At 46.5% G+C, this 25,240-nt stretch overlaps 1 protein-coding gene across 2 annotated transcripts in view; it reads right to left on the bottom strand.

Annotated features, from left to right (window-relative positions):
* The window catches only part of CSPP1 (centrosome and spindle pole associated protein 1), a 976,424-nt gene that overhangs the window by 308,066 nt on the left and 643,118 nt on the right, over nt 1–25,240 (bottom strand). For both annotated transcript variants that reach the window (XM_069220290.1, XM_069220291.1), the window contains one exon: nt 11,451–11,606. In XM_069220290.1, coding sequence (XP_069076391.1) covers nt 11,451–11,606 — 156 coding nt within the window. The remainder of the gene's footprint in view (nt 1–11,450; nt 11,607–25,240) is intronic.

Here is a 25,240-nt window from a genome sequence, read left to right as displayed (position 1 = left end):
GACAAAAAGCGTCTCAAAGTGAGTGCCGTCTTGGAAACTCCAACGTGCAAAACAGCTGACATTGCGTGTTCTCTGTGGAGGTGAACAGATCTAACCAAGGGTCTCTCCACTGCTGAAAGAGACCTTGTGCCACCTCCAGATGGAGACACCATTCGTGATTGGCTATGCATCGACGGCTGTGTTTGTATGCTCTGGCGTTCAGAGAGCCCGTCAGATGTTGAACCACCAGGGTAATGTCCTGATGTTTCAGCCATGTCCAGAAGCATAGTGCCTCCTGACAAAGGGTCCAGGACCCTACTCCTCCCGGTTTGTTGCAGTACCACATGACGGCAGTGTTGTTGTCTGCGAACACTTGCACTACTTTCCCTTTGAGAAATGGAAGAAACTCAAGCCTGATCGCCAAGAGCTCAAGAAGATTGATATGGAGCCCAGACTCCGCTGGAGACCAGAGACATCTGATCTCTACCTATCCCATGTGGCCGTCCCAAACCCAGAAGTGATGCATCTGTCACTATGAAAGATCTGTCTGGGGAAGGGAGAGGGGTCTGCCGTGGACCCAATGCGGATTCAAAAGCCACCACTGCAGGTCTTTCGCAGTCCCCTCCGAGATCTGGACCATGAGAGAGAGATCCCTGACGCTGCGCCCTCTGGAACTTCAAGTCCCACTGCAGAGCCTGCATATGCCATGTGGCATGTGTCACTAGCAGGGTGCAGGAGGCCAGGAGGCCCAGCAGCCTCAGTCAGTCTCACCGAAACACAAGACAGAGGCTGAAAGATCTGAATCCTAGCCAGAATATCTTGACTCGCTTTTCAGGAGGATAAGCCCGAAACTTCACTGTGTCCAGAATAGCTCAGATAAAAGGAAGCATCTGAGAGGGAATTAGGTGTGACTTTGGCACGTTTATAGTGAACCCCAGCATGTGCAGGAGGCTCGCCGTAGTCTGAAGGTGGGAGACGACTTTCTGGGGTGAGTCCACTTTCAACGGCCAGTCATCGAGGTAGGGGAAGACTGGAACTGATAACGTGTGTAGATGAGCTGCAACCACCGCCATCACTTTCGTGAACACCCGAGGGGCGCTGGTAAGGCCGAAATGGAGCATCGTAACTGAAAGTGTTCATGACCTACCACGAATTGTAAGTAATGTCTGTGGCCAGGCAGGATGGGAATGTGGAAATAAGCGTCCTGCAAGTCCAATGCTCCCATCCAGTCTCCTGGGTCTCCTTCTTGAGGAAGTAATTGAGGTCCTGAAGGTCTAGGATAAGACATAAGCCGTTGTCCTTTTTGGGCACCAGAAAGTAGTGGGAATAACAACCACAACCTACTTCTGGCACTAGGACTTTCTCCATGGCTACCGTGGCCAAGAGAGCTGCAACTTCCTGACGGAGAAGTGCCAAATGAACCTCCTGAAGATGGCTGACTGATGGAGGCATGGTTGGTGGGGCAGATTCGAAGGGGAGGGAGTAGCCCCTTCAAATGATCTGCAAAACCCACCTGTCCGTAGTGATGGATTCCCAGTGGGGCATGTGATGGTGAATCCTGCCACCAACTCGGTCGGAGTGAGGGGACGGACTAAGAGGGTTTGGAGGCTGCAGCAGAGACAGGGGTGGACTGGGAAGACATCTGGTTCCCTGTCCCATGCCCACGCGGGATGACGCGTACCTGGCCACGCAGCAGCTGAACAGCATGGGTGGCACAGTGCCTGGGCTGGGGACGCAACAGGGAGCCCCTTTTCTTGGTCACGAAAGGCGGACTGTTGGGAGCGAAGGGCAGAGGAAAGGCCAAAAGACCGAGCTGTAGCCCGGGAGTCCTTGAACCTCTCCAAAGCAGATTCCCCTTTGTCTCCAAAGAGACGGGAGCCATCAAAGGGCATGTCCATAAAGGTCTGTTGGCCCCATCGAAGACAGAGATGGCGTCGGCCGACGCCGAGTCGTAGGGTATGAGGATCAGGCATTCGTCTACGGTGGGCACCACCGACGTCGGGAGTGCTGAGAATCGAACATGCGCACAAGAAGATTTCAGTGGTACCACCAGCATCTGTGAGGATCCGAGAGCGGATCCGGAGGAACCCTCGGTGGTCAGAGCCGAAGCCGCTGGTGCGGAACCTGAAGGCCTCCTGACCAAACCCCTTGGGCCCGAAGGCGCCGTATCTGGATCAGTCTGCCCAAAAATAAGGCGCATGGCCTCATAAAACTCCTTCAATTGGGCAGGGGTTGCTCCGGCTCCCGGAAACTTGTGGAAGCGCAGAGTGGACCCAGAAGCAGGCTCCGAAGATGGAGGCCTTGAGGTTCAAAGCTCCTCCCGCGTCGCATTAGCCGAGCAATGGGGTGAAGTCAAAGGGTGACTGGACCTCTTCGACTTCTTCTTCTTCTTAACTTGACCCGAAGACTTACAGAAAGAATAATGGTGGTGGCTCCGCGAGCGGTCTTGAGACCTTCCCCTTAAGGGAGACCGGGACTTACACGGAGTTGAGTGCCGGGCTGCCATGAGCTTGAGGGATCGCTCCCTCAAAGCCTTCGGGTGCATGGCCCGGCACTCGGAGCATGACTAAGTCGTGGTCGCACTCCAGGCACCACAAACAGACCCGATGCAGATCCGTCACCAACATCATGAGGTGAGAGTCCATGTACGGCTTGAAACCGGTCTTCAGGGATATCAAGACGCACCAAAAACTCGACAAAAGGGTTGAAATCGGTCAAAAAGAGACTAGGGTAGCTCTCTCCGGATCAGCAAGTGGCGCGGAAGGAAAAGAACTGATGTCACTGCGCTGAGGCGTCATCTATGTACTACTCCTGATGTCATTAGGACACCAACGACGCCCGCAGAGTCGACCGATGCCACCTACCAACATGCAAGGGTATTGCTTGAAGAAAAAATTCTCCGGATCCAGTCTGACGCCTGGGGGAAAATTCTAAGGTAAGGAATCCGCAACTAGAAGTCTCTATCAGATAAAGGTTTTTCCCAAATTAACTTAATTGACCTTTCCATAAGGGCGACTAATTCTCCCTCTGATGATCTGACGTTGGAAGATAATACATAAAAAAGCTATTAAAAGAATCTGATTTTCTTTCTTTTTCAAAAGAGAGGTGCACTGTTCGGGGTATCACACATACAGATCGATTTCAAATAAATGCCCATCTCCATGCACTGGTACAATAGAAATGATGCAAGACTATAAATTTGCAAAGTCACTTATTAAGCCTTGATAAATATGCAAAGAATACTTTTGATGGAGCCAAACTATATATATCAAAGAATGTCAGGACGTTACTCACTGCTGTTCCAATTTATTTCTCTTTACGCTGTCACAAAATAAAGTCAATCAAATGACTGTATTTCATACATTTCACTTGTGACAGGATTGTAAACAACCTAAAGTGGAAATTCAAAAGCTAAAGATCCAGTAGAAAGAAAAAGAATCAAACTTAATGCTCGCCAGCCTACAGTCAAAGGTTGCACAAGGTATGAAGTTGTTGATGATTAGCAAAGGAACAAGAAAACTTTGAACCACTAATTCAAAGAAATAGTCACCTAAAGCCAAGAAACCACTTGCCTGCAGAACAGTTTAAAATGAATCCAAGTAAATTGATGCAGAAATTGCATTGCTTACCAAATGTCTCCTGAATGAAGAGGAGTATTCCTGATGAAGAGTCCCTTTTTAAGGGATCTATTGGAAACAAATCGTAAAGAATGTCGGTCAGTGGATATCGTCCACAAGGAACCTAGTAATAAAAAAGGCTGGGTGATCTCCTTTGGGTCCAACAGTTCTCTTACTGCCTTGAGAATGTGCTTCAGAAACATAGTTTAAATGTATGAGCCTCTTAAAGGTAACACGCAAACCATTAAACTTAAAAGAGGTTGAGGACTTAATACAGCATCTTTGACTACTCAGATGAACTATCACTCTGTCAGACATTACACATCTATATCTTGTAGACAGTATCCTTCTGATGCAATTGCATTTCTTGATGTTGTGTATTTCAAACAGGGTGACAAATTAACATGAATTGGCACATTGTGACACCATGATTCTACTGGTTATCTTATCTGCAAGTCCCTGGCTCAGCAGACCCTACAAGTTCTCAAAACGTTATGAACAGATGTCTCTCCTAAGCTTAAGGATCTGTAGAATTTCAAGGAACATTATTAGAGATGGGATTTTATGTCTCCATTGGCCACTGTGACTTGACTTAAGTTCCATAATGTGCTGAGTCATTCCCTCAAGCCCTACGTTGCACATTTTACAATTTATAGTGCATTTCAAGCAATTGGTATGGTAATTATGTATTTAATCATGATCTTTTGACTACTCACAAAATCTTCTGGAAGTGCAAACCTCTTTAATAACAGCCTTCTACAGGGGCGAATGGGTACCTTCATCAAAGCTTTGTCAGTAACATCAACTAGGACTCTGAACACGCACTTGAAGTCTCAATTATGTATTTTTGAGACTGTACAACAGGTGTTCAGCATCCTCTTTTTCCAGGTGTCTGGGACTTTGGTGTTCTACTTCAAGCTTTACCACCCTATCCAAGACTCTTCAAATGCCTACAGCCACAGAACCTATCAATGTTCTATATTTCTTTCAACATTAAGAGAAAGTCACCTGAATATCAAGGGATGCCATCCCAATTTTTAGGACCATTATTAGCAGAGATGGCATGAGTGTCATATCAAGGATCTCTTATAAGGGTCAAAGAATCCGGTTACAGGCCTCATGACCTTCCCAACATCAAGGGTCATGACAATGTATTAAGAAGCCTCAAAGGGAATTCTCTGAGGGAGCACGAAGGAAGTAGGTATGAGAGGAGCCCCAACATGGACCCTTCTTGAGGCCTGGCCATCTGCCATGCTTGAACATAAAGTGCGGTGGAGTTTGCTGCACCTGCTTAAAAAAGATTTCTGTAAACAAATCAAATGAAGTCTACTGTTCTATTTTAAGGAATCCTGCTCCAAAAGTTAGAAATTCAACAGAGATACTGCCTGTCACTTGTGCTCTAAAAAATGCACTTATATGCAGCTCAGGTCTATCGCTTCAGTATGAAGTCACTCTGGAACCATATGATGTCATCTACCAGCGCATGGGTAGCTCTGCTGAAAACAAATCTCAGGATCCAACATGGGGTTTGGGAATATTCTAAAGGTGAGATATCTATGGTTAGAAGTATCCATAGGAGCTTATATATATATATATGGAAAATGTCACTTACCCAGTGTACATCTGTTCGTGGCATGAGTCGCTGCAGATTCACATGCTGTGCACAGTCCGCCGTCTGGTGTTGGGCTCGGAGTGTTACAAGTTGTTTTTCTTCGAAGAAGTCTTTTCGAGTCACGAGACCGAGGGACTCCTCCCACTTCGATTCCATTGCGCATGGGCGTCGACTCCATCTTAGATTGTTTTCCCCGCAGAGGGTGAGGTAGGAGTTGTGTATGTTAGTAATAGTGCCCATGCAATGGAATGAATACGTATGTACATAATAAAGGTCAAAGTAATATATTTACAAATGTACAAATGATCAAGATCTACTTCTAAACGGCTACAGGCTCCCGGAGAGGCGGGTGGGCGCATGTGAATCTGCAGCGACTCATGCCACGAACAGATGTACACTGGGTAAGTGACATTTTCCATTCGATGGCATGTGTAGCTGCAGATACACATGCTGTGCGCCGACTAGTAAGCAGTTATCTCCCCAAAAGCGGTGGTTCAGCCTGTAGGAGTTGAAGTAGTTTGAAATAATGTTCTTAGTACAACCTGACCTACTGTGGCTTGTTGTGCAGTTAACACATCTACACAGTAGTGCTTGGTAAATGTGTATGAGGCGTAGACCATGTGGCTGCCTTACATATTTCGTTCATTGGAATATTTCCTAGAAAGGCCATGGTAGCCCCTTTTTTCTAGTTGAGTGTGCCTTTGGTGTAATAGGCAGCTCTCTCTTTGCTTTAAGATAGCAGGTTTGAATACACTTAACTATCCACCTAGCAATGCCTTGTTTTGAAATTGGATTTCCTGTATGAGGTTTTTGAAAGGCAATAAATAGTTGTTTTGTTTTTCTAATTAGTTTCGTTCTGTCAATTTAGTACATTAGTGCTCTTTTGATGTCTAATGTATGTAGTGCTCTTTCAGCTACAGAATCTGGTTGTGGGAAGAACACTGGCAATTCTACTGTTTGATTTAAGTGGAACGGTGAGATAACCTTTGGTAAAAATTTAGGATTTGTTCTTAGAACTACTTTATTTTTATGTATCTGAATAAATGGTTCTTGTATGGTAAATGCTTGAATCTCGCTCACTCTTCTTAGAGATGTGATGGCAATCAAAAATGCGACTTTCCACGTTAAGTATTGCATTTCACAAGAATGCATGGGCTCGAAAGGTGGACCCATGAGTCTTGTTAAGACAATGTTGAGGTTCCATGAAGGACCAGGTGGTGTTCTTGGTGGTATGATTCTCTTTAAGCCTTCCATAAACGCTTTAATGACTGGTATTCTAAATAGTGAAGTTGAATGAGTAATTTGTAGGTAAGCTGATATTGCGGTGAGATGTATTTTTATGGAAGAGAAAGCTAGATTTGATTTTTGCAAATGTAGTAAATATCCTACTATATCTTTTGGAGATGCGTGTAATGGCTGAATTTGATTATTCTGGCAGTAATACACAAATCTTTTCCACTTGTTTGCGTAGCAGTGTCTAGTGGTAGGTTTCCTAGCTTGTTTTATGACCTCCATACATTCTTGTGTGAGGTGCAAGTGTCCGAATTCTAGGATTTCAGGAGCCAAATTGCTAGATTCAAAGATGCTGGATTTGGATGTCTGATCTGTTGTTTGTGTTGTGTTAACAGATCTGGTTTGTTGGGTAGTTTGACATGAGGTACTACTGACAGGTCTAGTAGTGTTGTGTACCAAGGTTGCCTCGCCCATGTTGGTGCTATTAGTAGGAGTTTGAGTTTGTTTTGACTCAACCTGTTTACTACATATGGAATGAGAGGGAGAGGGGTAAAAGCGTATGCAAAGATCCCTGACCAGTTCATCCATAGAGCATTGCCTTGGGATTGATCTTGTGGGTACCTGGATGCGAAGTTTTGGCATTTTGAGTTTTCCTTTGTTGCAAATAGATCTACTTGAGGTGTTCCCCAAATTTGAAAGTAATTGTTTAGTATTTGGGGGTGAATTTCCCATTCGTGGGTTTGTTGGTGATCTCGAGAGAGATTGTCTGCCAACTGGTTCTGAATCCCTGGAATAAATTGTGCTATTAGGCGAATGTGGTTGTGAACCGCCCAATGCCATATTTTCTGTGTTAGGAGGCACAACTGTGTCGAGTGTGTCCCTCCTTGTTTGTTTAGATAATACATTGTTGTCATGTTGTCTGTTTTGACAAGAATGTATTTTTGGGTTATTATGGGTTGAAATGCTTTCAGCGCTAGAAATACTGCTAACATTTCCAAGTGATTTATGTGAAACTGCCTCTGATGTATGTCCCATTGTCCTTGGATGCTGTGTTGATTGAGGTGTGCTCCCCACCCTGTCATGGAAGCATTTGTTGTTATGACGTATTGTGGCACTGGGTCTTGGAAAGGCCGCCCTCGGTTTAAATTTGTACTGTTCCACCATAGAAGCAAGATGAATGTTTGGCGGTCTATCAACACCAGATCTAGAAGTTGACCCTGTGCTTGTGACCATTGTGATGCTAGGCACTGTTGTAAGGGCTGCATGTGCAATCTTGCGTTTGGGACAATTGCTATGCATGAAGACATCATGCCTAGTAGTTTCATTACCATTCTGACTTGTATCTTTTGTGTTGGATACATGGCCTGTATTACTTTGTGAAATGTTTGAACCCGTTGTGGACTTGGAGTGGCAATCCCTTTTGCTGTGTTGATTGTTGCTCCTAAGTATTGCTGCGTTTGACACAGCAAAAGGTGTGACTTCGCGTAGTTGATGGAGAAACCTAGCCTGTGAAGGGTTTGTATGACATATTTTGTGTTCCGTGAACACTGTTTTAGCGTGTTGGTTTTGATTAACCAGTCGTCTAAGTACGGGAACACATGTATTTGCTGCCTTCTGATATGTGCAGCTACTACTGCCAGGCATTTTGTAAAAACTCTTGGCGCAGTTGTTATTTCGAATGGCAACACTTTGAATTGGTAATGTATTCCTTGGAATACGAACCTTAGGTATTTCCTGTGTGAAGGATGTATTGGTATATGGAAATACGCATCCTTTAGATCTAATGTTGTCATGTAGTCTTGCTGTTTGAGCAGTGGGATTACGTCTTGTAATGTGACCATGTGAAAGTGGTCTGATTTTATGTAGGTATTTAGTGTTCTGAGATCTAGTATTGGTCTCAGAGTTTTGTCTTTTTTGGGTATTAGAAAGTACAGTGAGTAAACTCCTGTGTTTTTTTGTTGAATTGGTACTAATTCTATTGCGTCCTTTTGTAGCAATGCTTGAATTTCTAGTCCTAGAAGATCTATATGTTGTTTTGACATATTGTGTGTTTTCGGTGGGACGTTTGGAGGGAATTGGCGAAATTCTATGCAATAACCATGCTGGATAATTGCTAAGACCCAAGTGTCTGTTGTTATTTCCTCCCAAAGTTTGTAAAATTGGCTTAGTCTTCCCCCCACAGGTGTTATGTGATGGGGGTGTGTGACTTGTGAGTCACTGCTTATTTTGAGGGGTTTTGGGGCCTTGGAATTTTCCTCTATTTTTTGGGAATTGGCCCCCTCTAAATTGCCCCAGAAAGCCTCCCCTCTGATATTGACCCTGGTAGGTAGGCCTTGTTTGTGAGGTTGTGGTTTCTGTGGGTTGACCTCGAAACCCTCCCCTAAAAGGTGTTTTTCGAAATGAGCCTCTGCTCTGCGGGGAGTAGAGTGCGCCCATGGCTTTGGCTGTATCGGTGTCCTTTTTGAGTTTTTCGATGGCAGTGTCTATCTCCGGCCCAAACAATTGCTGTTCATTAAACGGCATATTGAGCACAGCCTGCTGGATTTCCGGTTTGAACCCAGAAGTGCGCAGCCATGCGTGCCTTCGTATTGTGACTGCAGTGTTTATTGTCCTTGCAGCTGTATCTGCTGCATCCATGGAAGACCGTATCTGATTATTTGAGATACTTTGTCCCTCTTCCACCACCTGTTGCGCTCTTTTTTGGAACTCCTTGGGTAAGTGTTCGATGAAATGTTGCATTTCATCCCAATGAGCCCTGTCGTATCTTGCCAAAAGTGCTTGTGAATTGGCAATACGCCACTGATTTGCTGCTTGTGCTGCAACCCTTTTTCCCGCAGCATCAAATTTGCAGCTCTCCTTGTCTGGAGGTGGTGCGTCGCCTAAGGTATGAGAGTTGGCTCTCTTACGAGCTGCCCCCACAACTACTGAGTCTGGTATTAGTTGTGTTGTAATATATATTGGATCTGTGGGCGGTGGCTTATATTTTTTCTCCACCCTTGGAGTTATGGCTCTGCCTTTAACTGGATCCTGAAAAATTTGTTTTGAATGTCTTAGCATTCCTGGAAGCATGGGAAGGCATTGATACTGGCTATGGGTGGAGGATAGGGTGTTAAAGAGAAAGTCATCCTCAATTGGTTCCGAATGTAAGGAGACATTGTGGAACTCGGCTGCCCTTGCGACCACCTGTGTATAGGATGTACTGTCCTCAGGTGGTGACGGTTTTGTAGGATAAGAGTCTGGGCTATTGTCAGACACTGGAGCATCGTAGAGGTCCCATGCATCAGGATCATCCTGACTCATTGTGGTATGAGCTGGTGAGTGCATCAGTGGTGGAGTTGTTGCTGGTGATGCATGTATTGATGGTGGTGGAGACGGTGGTGGGGTTGTTTTCCTTGCCACCTTTGCCTGTGGTTGCTTGTCCTTTTGTTGAAAGGCAAGTTTCCTTTTTATTTTGATTGGGGGAAGAGTGGTTATCTTCCCTGTGTCCTCATGAATATGAAGCCTTCTTTGTGTGTGGTCAGGCTCTACAGCTTGAAGCTCCTCTCCAAATCTATGTAATTGGGAGGTTAATCCTTGTTCCTCTGTATAGGAACTAGTTTTCGGCTCAGAGGCTGGCTGTTTCGGAACCGAAACCTTTTCGGAAGTCTTTTTAGGCTCTGAAGAAACCTTTTTTGTTTTCGGCGTGGTGTCTCGGTGCCGAAATTCTTCGATGCCGCTGTCTCTGTGCCGAAGTTTCTCGGAGCCGAGACGGTTGCTGTGTGGCGGTATCTCAACCGGAGTCGGATGACTTCGACACCAGCATGCCCTTTTTCAGTGCCTTGGATGGGTCACCTATTTTTCGGGTTAAGCCATGGCCTGTTGGCGGTGGCGTCCCCTGGGCTTTTGTAGACTTCTCGTGAGTCTTGATTTTCGACGTCTTACTCACGGTTTTGGTTGTTTCTTCGGCGTCGAGTTCTTACGAATACGACTCGTGGACGGAGAAAGCTTCTTCTTCCTCCTCGAAACGATCTTGACCTGTCGGCGTGGACGCCATTTGTAGTCTCCTGGCTCTTCGGTCTCTCAGCGCTCGACAGGCTTCACAAGTATCCTCCTTGTGCTCAGGGGACAAGCACAAGTTACAGACCAGATGGTGATCCGTATACGGATACTTGTGATGGCATTTTGGGCAGAAGCGGAATGGGGTCCGTTCCATGAGCCTTGAAGTCGCACGTGGCCGGGCCGACCAGGCCCCGACGGGGGATCGAAAAAACCCCGAAGGGCCACCGGAGCTCTTCAAAATTCGGTGTCGATTTGTTCTAACTAACCCGATACCGAACGCAAACAATACCGATGTTTTTTTCCGAGATTCTAACTAACTTTCCGACCCGAAACACGGAGCGAAAAGAAACACGTCCGAACCCGATGGCGGAAAAAAAAACAATCTAAGATGGAGTCGACGCCCATGCGCAATGGAATCGAAGTGGGAGGAGTCCCTCGGTCTCGTGACTCGAAAAGACTTCTTCGAAGAAAAACAACTTGTAACACTCCGAGCCCAACACCAGACGGCGGACTGTGCACAGCATGTGTATCTGCAGCTACACATGCCATCGAACATATATATATATATATATATATATATACACACACACACACATATCTCTCTCTCTCTATATATATATATATATATATCTCTATATATATCTCTCCCTCTCTCTCTCTCTCTCTCTCTATATATATATATATATATATATATAGATATATAAATATATATACACACACACACACACGCCAAATGTATCAAAAGAGTTGAGAATCAATGCAACCACTTGAATTGTAATGAAAATATGCTCAATGGTGATTCCGACTGTGGATATGTGCTATGGAAGAAGAAATTATCTAGATAAAAACAGACCTAGGCACCCACATACATACAGACAACCAGTCCAGGTTCATAACGTATCAGATTTATATGCAAATGAGCATTGTTAATTATAAGCATGCAAAGCAGGGTATTCTCTTGTAAAATGTACTTTTTCTTCTAGCTCCTTTCTCCCAGTTTTCTTGTCCTGGTCATAGTATCGTTGAAGTTCAGCTTCTTGCTTTTCTTCTTCTTCTTTCCTCCTCCTTTCTGCCTCTTTTCTCCTTTCCTCAGCTAAACGAATAAGTTCTTCATTCTGCAATCTTTGCTGTAAAGATAATATACAAGTTGAACTCATACTTCAAGAGCCCAACATATACATAAGGTAAGTACAATGCATATAGAGAATACCACACACTTAAAACACAACATCTACGACAGTCGGGTAAACAAGTGAAGGGACAGCGGTCAAACAAGGATTTAAGTGAACATATTGTGAAGAAATTGTACCATTTTTACAAGACACAGCCTTGGATTGAGAATTCCAGAAAAACAAGCTAGACCTCTTACCTACAGATTATATATATATATGGAAAATGTCACTTACCCAGTGTACATCTGTTCGTGGCATGAGACGCTGCAGATCCCGCCATCCAGTGTTGGGCTCGGAGTGTTACAAGTTGTTTTTCTTCGAAGAAGTCTTTTTGAGTCACGAGATCGAGGGACTCCTCCCCTTTCGGCTCCATTGCGCATGGGCGTCGACTCCATCTTAGATTGTTTTCCCCGCAGAGGGTGAGGTAGGAGTTGTGTATATAGTAATAGTGCCCATGCAATGGAGTAAGTATGTATGTACATAATGTGACTAAAAATGATATATTTACAAATCTACAAATGTACAAGTTTAATTTTAGTCAACTTAAACGGCTACAGGCTCCCGGGGAGGTGGGAGGGCGCATGTGAATCTGCAGCGTCTCATGCCACGGACAGATGTACACTGGGTAAGTGACATTTTCCGTTCGATGGCATGTGTAGCTGCAGATACACATGCTGTGCATAGACTAGTAAGCAGTTATCTCCCCAAAAGCGGTGGTTTAGCCTGTAGGAGTTGAAGTTGTTTGAAATAATGTCCTTAATACTGCTTGTCCTACTGTGGCTTGCTGTGTTGTTAACACATCCACGCAGTAATGTTTAGTAAATGTATGAGGCGTAGACCATGTGGCTGCCTTACAGATTTCAGTCATTGGTATGTTTCCTAGAAAGGCCATGGTGGCACCCTTCTTTCTAGTGGAGTGTGCCTTTGGTGTAATAGGCAGTTCTCTTTTTGCTTTTATATAACAGGTTTGAATACATTTAACTGTCCATCTGGCAATGCCTTGTTTGGATATTGGATTACCTGTATGAGGTTTTTGGAAAGCTACAAACAATTGTTTTGTTTTGCGAATTTGTTTGGTTCTATCAATGTAGTACATTAGTCCCCTTTTAATGTCTAATGTATGTAATGCTCTCTCAGCTACAGAATCTGGTTCTGTGAAGAACACTGGGAGTTCCACTGTTTGATTTAAGTGGAACGGTGATATGACTTTAGGCAAGAATTTGGGATTGGTGCGTAGAACTACTTTATGTTTGTGTATCTGTATAAAGGGTTCTTGTATGGTAAAGGCTTGTATTTCACTTACTCTTCTGAGAGATGTGATAGCTATTAGAAAGGCTACTGTCCATGTTAAGTACTGTATCTCATAGGAGTGCATGGGTTCAAATGGTGGACCCATGAGTTGTGTTAATACGATGTTGAGGTTCCACGAAGGAACTGGTGGTGTTCTTAGTGGAATAATCTTTTTTAGACCCTCCATAAATGCTTTTATGGCTGGGATTCTGAATAGTGAAGTTGAATGTGTAATTTGCAGATAAGCCGAAATTGCTGTCAGATGAATTTTAATGGATGAAAAAGCTAACTTGGACTTCTGTAAGTGTAGAAAGGTAGCTTACGATGTTTTTTGCAGATGCGTGTAATGGTTGGATTTGATTATTATGGCAATAATAAACAAATCTTTTCCACTTATTTGCGTAGCAATGTCTTTTAGTTGGTTTCCTAGCCTGTTTGATGACCTTCATGCATTCTTGTGTAAGGTGTAGATGTCCGAATTCTAAGATTTCAGGAGCCAAATTGATAGATTGAGCGATGCTGGATTTGGGTGTCTGATCTGTTGTTTGTGTTGAGTTAACAGATCTGGTCTGTTTGGCAGTTTGACATGAGGCACTACTGACAGGTCTAGTAGTGTTGTGTACCAAGGTTGTCTTGCCCAAGTTGGTGCTATTAGTATTAGTTTGAGTTTGTTTTGACTCAATTTGTTTACTAGATACGGAAGGAGTGGGAGAGGGGGAAAAGCATATGCAAATATCCCTGACCAACTCATCCATAACGCATTGCCTTGGGAGTGAGGCTGTGGGTACCTTGATGCGAAGTTTTGGCATTTTGCGTTGTCTTTTGTTGCCAATAGATCTATTTGCGGTGTTCCCCATGTTTGGAAGTAAGTTTGTAGTATTTGGGGATGAATTTCCCATTCGTGGATCTGTTGATGATCCCGACTGAGATTGTCGGCTAACTGGTTTTGAATTCCCGGTATGTATTGCGCTATTAGGCGAATGTTGTTGTGAATAGCCCAATGCCAAATCTTTTGTGCTAAGAGACACAACTGTGTGGAGTGTGTCCCTCCCTGTTTGTTCAGGTAATACAATGTTGTCATGTAGTCTGTTTTGACAAGAATGTGTTTGTGGACTATTAGTGGTTGAAATGTTTTCAACGCTAGAAACACTGCTAGTAGTTCTAACTGATTTATATGAAGTTGTTTCTGTTGAGTGTCCCATTGTCCTTGGATGCTGTGTTGGTTGAGGTGTGCTCCCCACCCTACCATGGAAGCATCTGTTGTGATCACATATTGAGGCACTGGGTCTTGGAAAGGCAGCCCTTGGTTTAAGTTTATAGTATTCCACCATTGAAGCGAGGTGTATGTTTGGCGGTCTATCAACACTAGATCTTGAAGTTGACCCTGTGCTTGTGACCACTGTGTTGCTAGGCACCGTTGTAAGGGCCGCATGTGTAATCTTGCGTTTGGGACAATGGCTATGCATGAGGACATCATGCCTAGAAGTTTCATTACTAATTTTACCTGTAACCTTTGGTTTAGGTGCATGCTTTGTATTACGTTTTGGAATGCTTGTACTCTTTGTGGACTTGGAGTGGCAATCCCTTTTTTTGTGTTGATTGTTGCTCCCAAGTACTGTTGTATTTGACACGGCTGTAAGTGTGATTTTTTGTAGTTCAGTGAAAACCCTAGTTTGTGAAGGGTTTCTATAACGTATTTTGTGTGTTGAGAACACTGTTCTTGCGTATTGGTTTTGATTAACCAATCGTCCAGATACGGGAATACATGTATGTGCTGTCTTCTGATATGGGCTGCCACTACTGCAAGGCATTTGGTAAAGACTCTTGGCGCTGTTGTTATCCCGAATGGCAACACTTTGAATTGGTAATGTACCCCTTGGATTACAAATCTTAAGTATTTTCTGTGCGAAGGATGTATGGGTATATGGAAATACGCATCCTTGAGATCTAATGTCGTCATGTAGTCTTGTTGTTTGAGTAAGGGGATGACGTCTTGAAGTGTCACCATGTGAAAGTGATGTGATTTGATGTAAAGATTTAGTGTTCTGAGATCTAATATGGGTCTTAGAGTTTTGTCCTTTTTATGAGAAAGTACAGGGAGTAAACACCTGTTCCTTTCTGATGATTTGGTACTAGTTCTATCGCATCTTTTTGTAGAAACGCTTGGACCTCTATTTGTAATAGATCCATGTGTTGTTTGGACATGTTGTGTGTTCTTGGAGGCACATTTGGTGGGAATTGTATGAATTCTATGCAATAACCATGTTGGATAATGGCTAGGACCCACAAGTCTGTTGTTATTTCTTCCCAGTTTTGGTAAAAATCTGTTAGTCTCCCCCCCATTGGTGTTATGTGTTGGGGATTTGTGACACTGAAGTCACTGTTTATTTTGAGGGGTCTTTGGACTTTGGAACTTTCCTTTAGTTTTTGGGAACTGTCCACCTCTGTATTGTCCCCGAAAACTTCCCCTCTGATATTGGCTCTGGTATGTGGGTCTGGTTTGTGAGGTTGAGGGTTCTGTGGTTTGGCCCCGAAACCCCCCTCTAAATTGTGTTTTCCGAAATGTGCCTCTGCTCTGTGGGGAGTAGAGCGCGCCCATGGCTTCGGCCATATCTGTGTCCTTTTTTAGCTTTTCTATAGCAGTGTCCACTTCCGGCCCAAACAACTGCTGTCCGTTAAAAGACATATTAAGCACTGCCTGTTGGATTTCGGGCTTGAATCCTGAGGTGCGTAGCCATTCGTGTCTCCGAATAGTGACCGCTGTATTTACAGTTCTTGCAGCTGTGTCTGCTGCATCCATTGCCGATCTTATCTGGTAATTCAAGATACTTTGGCCCTCTTCCACCACTTGTTGTGCACGCTTTTGGAACTCTTTGGGTAGATGTTCTATGAAGTCCTGCATTTCGTCCCAATGAGCTCTATCATATCTTGATAGCAAAGCCTGTGAATTGGCAATGCGCCATTGATTGGCTGCTTGTGCTGCAACTCTTTTCCCCGCTGCGTCGAACTTGCGACTTTCCTTGTCGGGTGGTGGTGCATCTCCAGAGGTGTGTGAATTCACCCTTTTACGAGCTGCGCCTACTACTACTGAGTCAGGTGTCAGTTGCTGCGTGATGTACATAGAGTCTGTTGGGGGAGGCTTGTACTTTTTCTCCACCCTAGGAGTGATGGCCCTGCCTTTTACGGGCTCTTGAAATACTTGCTTTGCGTGTTTCAACATTCCTGGTAACATCGGAAGACTCTGGTACTGACTATGTGTTGATGACAGCGTATTAAACAAAAAGTCATCTTCAATCGGTTCAGCGTGCAGTGTCACATTGTGAAAAGCAGCTGCTCTGGACACCACCTGTGTGTAAGCAGTACTGTCTTCCGGTGGTGATGGTCTTGCTGGGTAACAGTCGGGACTGTTATCTGATACAGGCGCATCATAAAGATCCCATGCATCTGGGTCATCTTGGCTCATCCCTGTGTGCGTTGGAGACTGCATCATAGGTGGGGTAGCCATTGGTGATGGTTGTGGTGATGGTGGCGGAGTTACTTGTTTTGCCACCTTTGCCTGTGGTTGTTCTTTAGCTTGGAAAGCAAGTTCCCTTTTCATCCTTATAGGAGGGAGAGTTCTTATTTTTCCTGTCTCCTTTTGAATGTGGAGCCTTCTCTGTGTGTAATCTGGCTTCCCTGCTTTTAGCTCTTGTCCGAATTTATGGCTTTGCATTTGTGTGGAAAGGCCTTGTTCCTCAGAGTAGGAACTTGTTTTCGGCTCCGAAGCCGGATGTTTCGGTATCGAAACCTTTTCAACCGTCTTTTTCGGTTCCGAAGCCACTTTTTTGGGTTTCGGTGTTCCGGTATCTCGGTGCCGACCCATCTCGATGCCGGTATCTCGATGTCGAGATTGCTCTGAACCAGTGTCTCGGTGCCAAGTCTGTTCTATGCCGATATCTCGACCGGAGTCGGATGACTTCGACACATGTGTGCCCTTTTTTGGTGCCGATGGATGGTCACTGATTTTTCGGGTTAAGCCATGGCCTGCCGGCGGTGGCGTCCCCTGGGCTTTCATGGTTTTTACGTGAGTTTTGGCCGGGGCTGTCTTACTCACGGTTTTCGGCGTCTGTTCTGTTTCGGCCACGTCCAAGTCAGCAATGGAGAAGGTTTCTTCTTCCTCCAAGTTGTGGTGTCCTGACGGCACCGACGCCATTTGAAGCCTTCTTGCTCTCCGGTCCCTCAGCATTTTCCTCAACCGAAATGCTCGACAGGCCTCGCAGGTATCCTCTTTGTGTTCGGGAGACAAACACAAATTACAGACCAAATGTTGATCTGTGTAAGGATACTTGTTGTGGCATTCAGGGCAGAAGCGGAATGGGGTCTGTTCCAATAGCCTTGAAGACGCACGTGGTCGGGCCGACTAGGCCCCGCCGGGGAATCGAAACCCCGAAGGGCCACCGGAGCTTTTCAAAATTCGGTGTCGATCTGCGTTAACCAATCCAATACCGAACGCAAACAATACCGTCGAATTTTCCGAGATTTAACTAACTTTCCAAACAGAAACACGGAGCGAAGAGGAACACGTCCGAACCCGATGGCGGAAAGAAAACAATCTAAGATGGAGTCGACGCCCATGCGCCATGGAGCCGAAAGGGGAGGAGTCCCTCGATCTTGTGACTCGAAAAGACTTCTTTAAAGAAAAACAACTTGTAACTCTCTGAGCCCAACACAAGATGGCGGGATATGCACAGCATGTGTATCTGCAGCTACACATGCAATCGAACATATATTTCGATTACAAAGTGCCATAAACCACTATATAGTTATAGTTAGTCTTCCAAGAGAAAGGAATTCCTCAGATTTTTGAGGAGGACTGGGCCATCCGCTACTCCCTGATCCACAAAAACACTGGATCCCGCATCAACTTTAATGCAGAGGCTGGCCAGTATGCACTGCATGGTAGCTGGAAATGGACCCTATTGAATGCTCCTTCAGTAGCCACAAAAGGGGTTAAAAGCAGGCAGTTGCGAGACCAAGGAACCGAGCCGTAGCACTCCAGCTCTGAATCCGCTTTGTCTCCAAAGAGATTGGTGCCATCTAGGGGCATGTCCATAAGCGATCGCTGGACATACCCTGAAAAGCCAGACGTCCTCAACCAAGCATGGTGCCTCAAGGCCACCGTCGACAGAACCAATCTAACTATTAAATCGGCTGTGTACAGCCCACAACGAATCGCGAACTTGGCTGCATCTCTCCCGTCAGCAACAACATGGGAAAGAACCGCCCGGGCCTCCTTCGGGACCTGTGGCAGCACCTGTGCGATTGTATCCAATAAAGTATCTGAATAGTGGTCCAAAAGGCATGCAGCATTCACAGACCGCAATGCCAGAATGGAGGAAGAGAATAATTTCGTCCCAAGTTGGTCCAGTCCTTTTGATTCCTTATACGGGGTGCGGATGGGAATGCATCAGAAGAGGAAGAAGCCTGAATGAGCAAACTCTCAGGCATAGGAAGTTGGATCAAGAATTTAGGGTCATTAGGCGCAGGCCTATGGCGGCGGGTGATTGTCCTGTTGACAGGAGCCCTTGTGCTGCAGGACATCAGTGAGGGCTTCATTGAAGGTAAAAGGGGTTCAGACGTAGAAGCCCCGAGCAGAAGCATACCTTAGGCAGGAGGTTAGTCCTGACAGCCACCGAAGGCAGCCTGAGGCCCAGGCCCTCTGCTGGTCTTACCACCAATGAATATAAGGTTCTCCCCTCTGTAGCCACAGAGAGAAAGTATGCCAGCATCAGGGGAGGTATCAAGACCACTGGCTTTGACCAATTCCTGAGCCCAGTCCATTTCAGGATCATCTAGCTGGAATTTTTAAGGGTCCAGTGACCCCCTCCATACTCTCACTGTACCTGTACCCACATCCATAAGGGTCAGGATCCAATCTGGGCAACAAAGTCCCAATCGAAGACAGAATCGACGTCGAGCGACATCGTTCCGGCTCTGGATTGGAGTCAATAATCAGTATGGATCCATGTCGATTGTGGGCCCGACCAGCATCGGAAGAGTAGACGTCCTTACCAGCGCCAGGGAAGGTCGCAATGGCACTACTGTCACGGCACAGATCCGGTAATGGATCCTGGGGTGCCCTCCGGGCCAAGGCCAAAGCTGCCAGCATGGAACCCAAGGGGGCCCCTTCCTACCCCACTGGGCCTGAAGGCGTTGAACTGGCGAAAAATGAGGCACATAGCTTCATAAAACTCTCTGAGTTGGGTAGGGGTGGTGCAGGCTCCTGGAAACTCAAGGAGACGTGGAGCCAACCCAGAAGCAGGCTCAGAGGACTGAGGCCTAGACGTCAACGATCCTCCCCCGTCGCATAGTCCGAGAGTCAGGGTGAAGTTGAAGAACATTTGTTCTTCTTCTAAGACTTCTTCTTGTGACCCAAATGTCCCAACGATTTGGAGTGCGACGAGGACGAGTGGTGATGGTACAGTGAGAGGTCTCATGACCTTCCTATCGAACAAGACCAGAAGTGGTGCGGAGCCGATCGCTAGGTTGCCATGAGCTTTAGGGACTGCTCCTTTAAAGCCTCCGGGATCATGGCCTGGCACTCGGAGCATGACTTCGGGTCAAGCTCGCGCTCCAGGCACCACAATCACACAAGGTGTGGACCAGTCACCGATATCATTCGGTGACAGGATGTAGGAAAGTGCCTCTTGACCTGGCTACACTCCCCCACACATTTTGCCTGATATCTGATGCTAACCTGAATGTGTGTGTGCTGGGAGCCTGCTAACCAGGCCTCAGCACCAGTGCTCTTTTCCTAAACTGTCCCATTGCTTCCACATTTGGCACAACCCTTGGAACACAGCTTAGTCCTGCGTAAAAGGTACCAGTGGTACCAAGGGCACTGTGGCTATGGAGGGTCTCTACGGGCTGAAGCATTTATTGTGCCACCCAAAGGGACCACTCACCAAACACATGCACACTGCCATTGCAGATTATGTGTGTTGGTAGGGAGAAAAAGGTAAAGTCGACATGGCATCCCTCTATGGGCAGTTCGGTCTGGACTGTTCCCATGAGGAACAGGGTCAAGACTGATTTGCATATGGCTGGGTCCAAACTGGGGTGGCATGGTGAGCAAAAGAACGATGGATTAAACCGAGATCTATAACTGGGGGTGAGTGTTTGACAATGTTCAGCATTCCGTCCATCACTTGTTGTTTTTGCTGTGTCGTCCTAAGTGGGAAGGGTATGCCCAGACGTGGGTCCCGTGCTTCCCATGCCACTGGATTCAAGCTAGCCTGGCTGATGAGGGGTGAAACCCTGAAACCGGTCCCAGGATGCTTGTTTCCGGTTCAGTGAGGACCTGGTTTGGCAGTTCGGTCTGGACTGTTCCCATGAGGAACAGGGTCAAGACTGATTTGCATATGGCTGGGTCCAAACTGGGGTGGCATGGTGAACAAAAGAACGATGGATTAAACCCAGATCTATGACTGGGGGTGAGTGTTTGACAATGTTCAGCATTCCGTCCATCACTTGTTGTTTTTGCTGTGTCGCCCTAAGTGGGAAGGGTATGCCCAGACGTGGGTCCCGTGCTTTCCATGCCACTGGATTCAAGCTAGCCTGGCTGATGAGGGGTGAAACCCCGAAACCGGTCCCAGGATGCTTGTTTTCGGTCCAGTGAGGACCTGCCTTGGCAGTTCGGTCTGGACTGTTCCCATGAGGAACAGGGTCAAGACTGATTTGCATATGGCTGGGTCCAAACTGGGGTGGCATGGTGAGCAAAAGAACGATGGATTAAACCCAGATCTATGACTGGGGGTGAGTGTTTGACAATGTTCAGTATTCCGTCCATCACTTGTTGTTTTTGCTGTGTCGCCCTAAGTGGGAAGGGTATGCCCAGACGTGGGTCCCATGCTTCCCATGCCACTGGATTCAAGCTAGCCTGGCTGATGAGGGGTGAAACCCCGAAACCGGTCCCAGGATGCTGGTTTCCGGTCCAGTGAGGACCTGGCTTGGCAGTTCGGTCTGGACTGTTCCCATGAGGAACAGGGTCAAGACTGATTTGCATATGGCTGGGTCCCGACTGATTTGCATATGGCTGGGTCCAAACTGGGGTGGCATGGTGAGCAAAAGAACGATGGATTAAACCCAGATCTATGACTGGGGGTGAGTGTTTGACAATGTTCAGCATTCCGTCCATCACTTGTTGTTTTTGCTGTGTCACCCTAAGTGGGAAGGGTATGCCCAGACGTGGGTCCCGTGCTTCCCATGCCACTGGATTCAAGCTAGCCTGGCTGATGAGGGGTGAAACCCCGAAACCTGTCCCAGGATGCTTGTTTCCGGTCCAGTGAGGACCTGGCTTGGCAGTTCGGTCTGGACTGTTCCCATGAGGAACAGGGTCAAGACTGATTTGCATATGGCTGGGTCCAAACTGGGGTGGCATGGTGAGGAAAAGAACGATGGATTAAACCCAGATCTATGACTGGGGGTGAGTGTTTGACAATGTTCAGCATTCCGTCCATCACTTGTTGTTTTTGCAGTGTCGCCCTAAGTGGGAAGGGTATGCCCAGACGTGGGTCCCGTGCTTCCCATGCCACTGGATTCAAGCTAGCCTGGCTGATGAGGGGTGATACCCCGAAACCGGTCCCAGGATGCTTGTTTCCGGTCCAGTGAGGACCTGGCTTGGCAGTTCGGTCTGGACTGTTCCCATGAGGAACAGGGTCAAGACTGATTTGCATATGGCTGGGTCCAAACTGGGGTGGCATGGTGAGCAAAAGAACGATGGATTAAACCCAGATCTATGACTGGGGGTGAGTGTTTGACAATGTTCAGCATTCTGTCCATCACTTGTTGTTTTTGCTGTGTATCCCTCTATGGGTGTCATGCCCACAAACCACTGCCTGTGGCATAGGTAAGTCACCCATCAAACAGGCCTTACAGCCCTAAGACAGGGACCACTTTACTACAGGTGCAGGGTGCACAGATGCATGAGCAATATGCCCTTACAGTGTTTAAGTCCATTCTTAGACATTTCAAAAGCAGCGTGGCCATAGTGAGTACATGGGCCGGGAGTTTGTCATTATGAACTCCACAGCTCCATGGTGGCTTCACTGAAGACTGGGATCTTTGGTATCAAACTTCTCAGCTCCATAAACCCACACTGATGCCAGTGTTGGATTTATTGAAAAATTTACACAGAGTGCATCTTAGAGATGCCCCCTGTAATTCACCCAACCCTCTAGTGTAAGGCTGACTGGCCTGTGCCAGCCTGCCACTAACAGACACGTTTCATGGGGTGAGATCCTTTGTGCTCTCTGGGGTCAGGGACAAAACCTGCTCTGGATGGAGGAACTTCACCCCCCCTTGCAGGAACTGCAAAACTTGGTGGTGATTCTCAAAGTCTTCTTCCTCTGGTTACACTGCCCCAGGGCATTCCAGATAGTGGAAATTACCCCCCCCCCCACCCAAGACCAAGCCCCACTTTTGGCGGCAAGTCCGGTGGAAAAATTAGTAAACACAAGGACGTGTGCCCACTTCAGCTAGGACCACCCCTAAGGTACCCAGAGCTGAGGTGAACCCCTCCTGGCAGAATCCCCCATCTTCTTTTGGAGGATGTTAGCCAATAGGGTTAGGAATATGTTCCCCTCCTCAAAGGGAGTGGGCACAAGACCTCTGACCCTTGTAACACTCACAGATCCAGTATTTAGGGCCACCCCTGAACCTTGGTTTTGCAGATTCCTGGCAACCTGAAAATAAGAGGAAGGACTGAAGAGCCGCACCAGCGGTGAAGACTCCAGGCAACGGACTTGGCCAAAGCCCTACTGGCCTGTCTGCAGCTTCAAGAATCCTGCCACAAGAAGATGACTTGTCCTGCAGGACCAGCGAACTCAACAAACCCCCAGAGGACTCCCTGCCTACCCAAGGACCAAGTTCTCCAGAGGATAGCAGCCCTGTCCACAAAGAAACCTCTATCAAGGACCCCAGAACTGTCCCAGATCCACGAGTCCTGCCCGGTCTGCACCCAATGCCCACAGCCCATGTTCAGGTGGCCCACCGGTCCAGACAAGGTCCCCAAGTGATTCTGACCTCGAGTCCACCCTGGGTCCAGAGATTGTAGCCTTTGTAAAGCCTCTGGGGATCCAGTGGACTCTGTGTACACTATACCTTGATTTTGTGCAGTATATACAGAGCCACCTTCTACACTGGCAAATCAGCGGTGGGGTCTACAACTTTGAACTTGCTGGACTATGCAGCCAACATCTGATCACACGACTAGGTTCCAAATTTGCCTTTAGATTGAAATGATTTTTTAATCGACAATTCTTCCAACTTTTTAAAAGTCTGCTAGGGCCTTGGTTAAGTCCCCTTTAGCATTTCTTAAAAAGTTTGAAAAGTAATTATACTTAGGGGTAAGTAATTAGAAGTAGTTTAAGTTCCTAAAAGAAATCCCCAACCTTAGTAACATAATGAGCAGTTCAGAGGACATGATTGTGAAACTCAACCTCACCTCTTACCTCCAGCTCAAGATGAGAGAGCTAAGGTCCCTCTGCAGTCTCAAAAAGATTAAAACGGGTTCAGTCCCTACCAGGATCCAGCTCCAGGAGCTCTTGTAAGAGTACGCAAAGGAACACCCTACTGAGGAGTTTGGGATCAAGAGGATGACCCCCTCCCAACCTATCTAGGGAGGACAGGGACTCTGTGCCCCTGAATCCAAGGATAGTACACACCGGACCTCGGTCTCCCGCAAGGGAGGCTGGTTTCTCTGGGAACACAGAGGGCAGCCTCAGTGAAGTGGACCTCTTTTTAGCAAGGACAGTCAAGACATTTCGGAGAGACAGATTCTAGCTTTAAAGATGGAGAGAGCAGAAATGGGCTTAGTACCCCTTAATGGTGGCAGCAACATAATACCTAGGGTTGATTTCATAGACTATTCCGTGAAAACACCCAATAATTAGTTAACTTGAAGAGAAATGCATGACTATAATTTATTTATGGAAGAACACATCTTAAGTAACAATCTTCAATTACAAGTTGCATCAATATCTGGTAGACTTAGGTCCAATTTCTCCCAAAGAATTGGGAAAGAAAGAAGACCACTGGATCAAAACTAGGGTGACCAAAGACTTCCACTGGGGGTAACCAAAAGAACGGGGTTACTAAGCCTCTCCAGGAGAAGGGAGGTGAGACACCTAAGGATAAAAGCAAAGAGTCTTCTAAAGGCTCCCAAAAGCCTGCTCAGGAGGATGGGCCCCGAACCTCTTCACCATCTACTCATGGGTACAAAGGTAAAAACTTTGATCCCAAAAAGGCCTGGTGTTTCAACTGTACACAAAATGGACACCAAACTGGAGACTTAACCTGTCCCAAAAAGAATCCCATTAATACTGCACCAGCTAGCACTGGTTAGCCAGTCTCCAGGTGGGATCTACTGTGTGCTCAGAGCAAATCAGGGTTCACACTGAAGCTATGTTAGTCTCTGAGGGTGGGTTAGATGTTGCCACTCTTGCTGTCTGCACCCCCCCTAATATCAACAAATACAGACAGCATCCCTTGATTAATGGGACTAGAGTAGAAGCCCTGAAGGATAGAGATGCAAATGTCACCATGGTGCCAGAGAAACTGGTTTCCCCAGGACAGTGCTTGGCTGGACAAACATATCCAGTTACCAAACCTGACAATGTAACTAAGGTCCATCCCATGGCTATGTTGATCCTAAAATAGGGAGCGATTAGTGGCTTGAAACAGGTAGTGGTCTCTTCTGCAATCCCAGTTAAATGTCAGCTAGGGGATGACCTGGAGTCATCAGTATGGGCTGAGGTAGAACGCAAAACCCATCAAGCCATACTGGGAATCCCTGAGATGGTGTGTGTGAAAGCCAGAGCACAGGGCCGAACACAGGGTGAAAAAGAAGTGTTGGAGCCCGGAATAATTTCCCAACCTCCCAAGAGAAAGGACAAGAAGACTGGGGAAGGAGCTTCTGAACAGCATAAAGCTCAAGACGCCTCTTCTCAGGAAGCAGCCCCATAGGGAATTGAGCCCATAGAACTTGAACCTTATCAGACTGAGCTCTTGGTGCCAGGGGTGCCCAGGGACCAGCTGTGCCAGGGACAGAGGACCGTTCCACTCTTGAAGGCCTGAGACAGCAAACTGCTGCACATGAGAAGGGAGATATGAGAGGCTCCCAACGGGTTTAATGGGGGGAATAACTCATATACACTGAGGCCAGAGACCCTAAAGCTTGTGCCCACCAGGCCAGTGGTTGTGCATCAGCAGTTCAGGGACTTTATCCTCACACTAGCCCATGACATCCCCATAGCTGGGCA

Source organism: Pleurodeles waltl, chromosome 2_2 (genome assembly GCF_031143425.1).
Source record: "Pleurodeles waltl isolate 20211129_DDA chromosome 2_2, aPleWal1.hap1.20221129, whole genome shotgun sequence".
Lineage (NCBI taxonomy): Eukaryota > Metazoa > Chordata > Amphibia > Caudata > Salamandridae > Pleurodeles > Pleurodeles waltl.
Note: the sequence above shows the minus strand (reverse complement) of the source record. Positions and strands in the feature narration are given on the sequence as shown.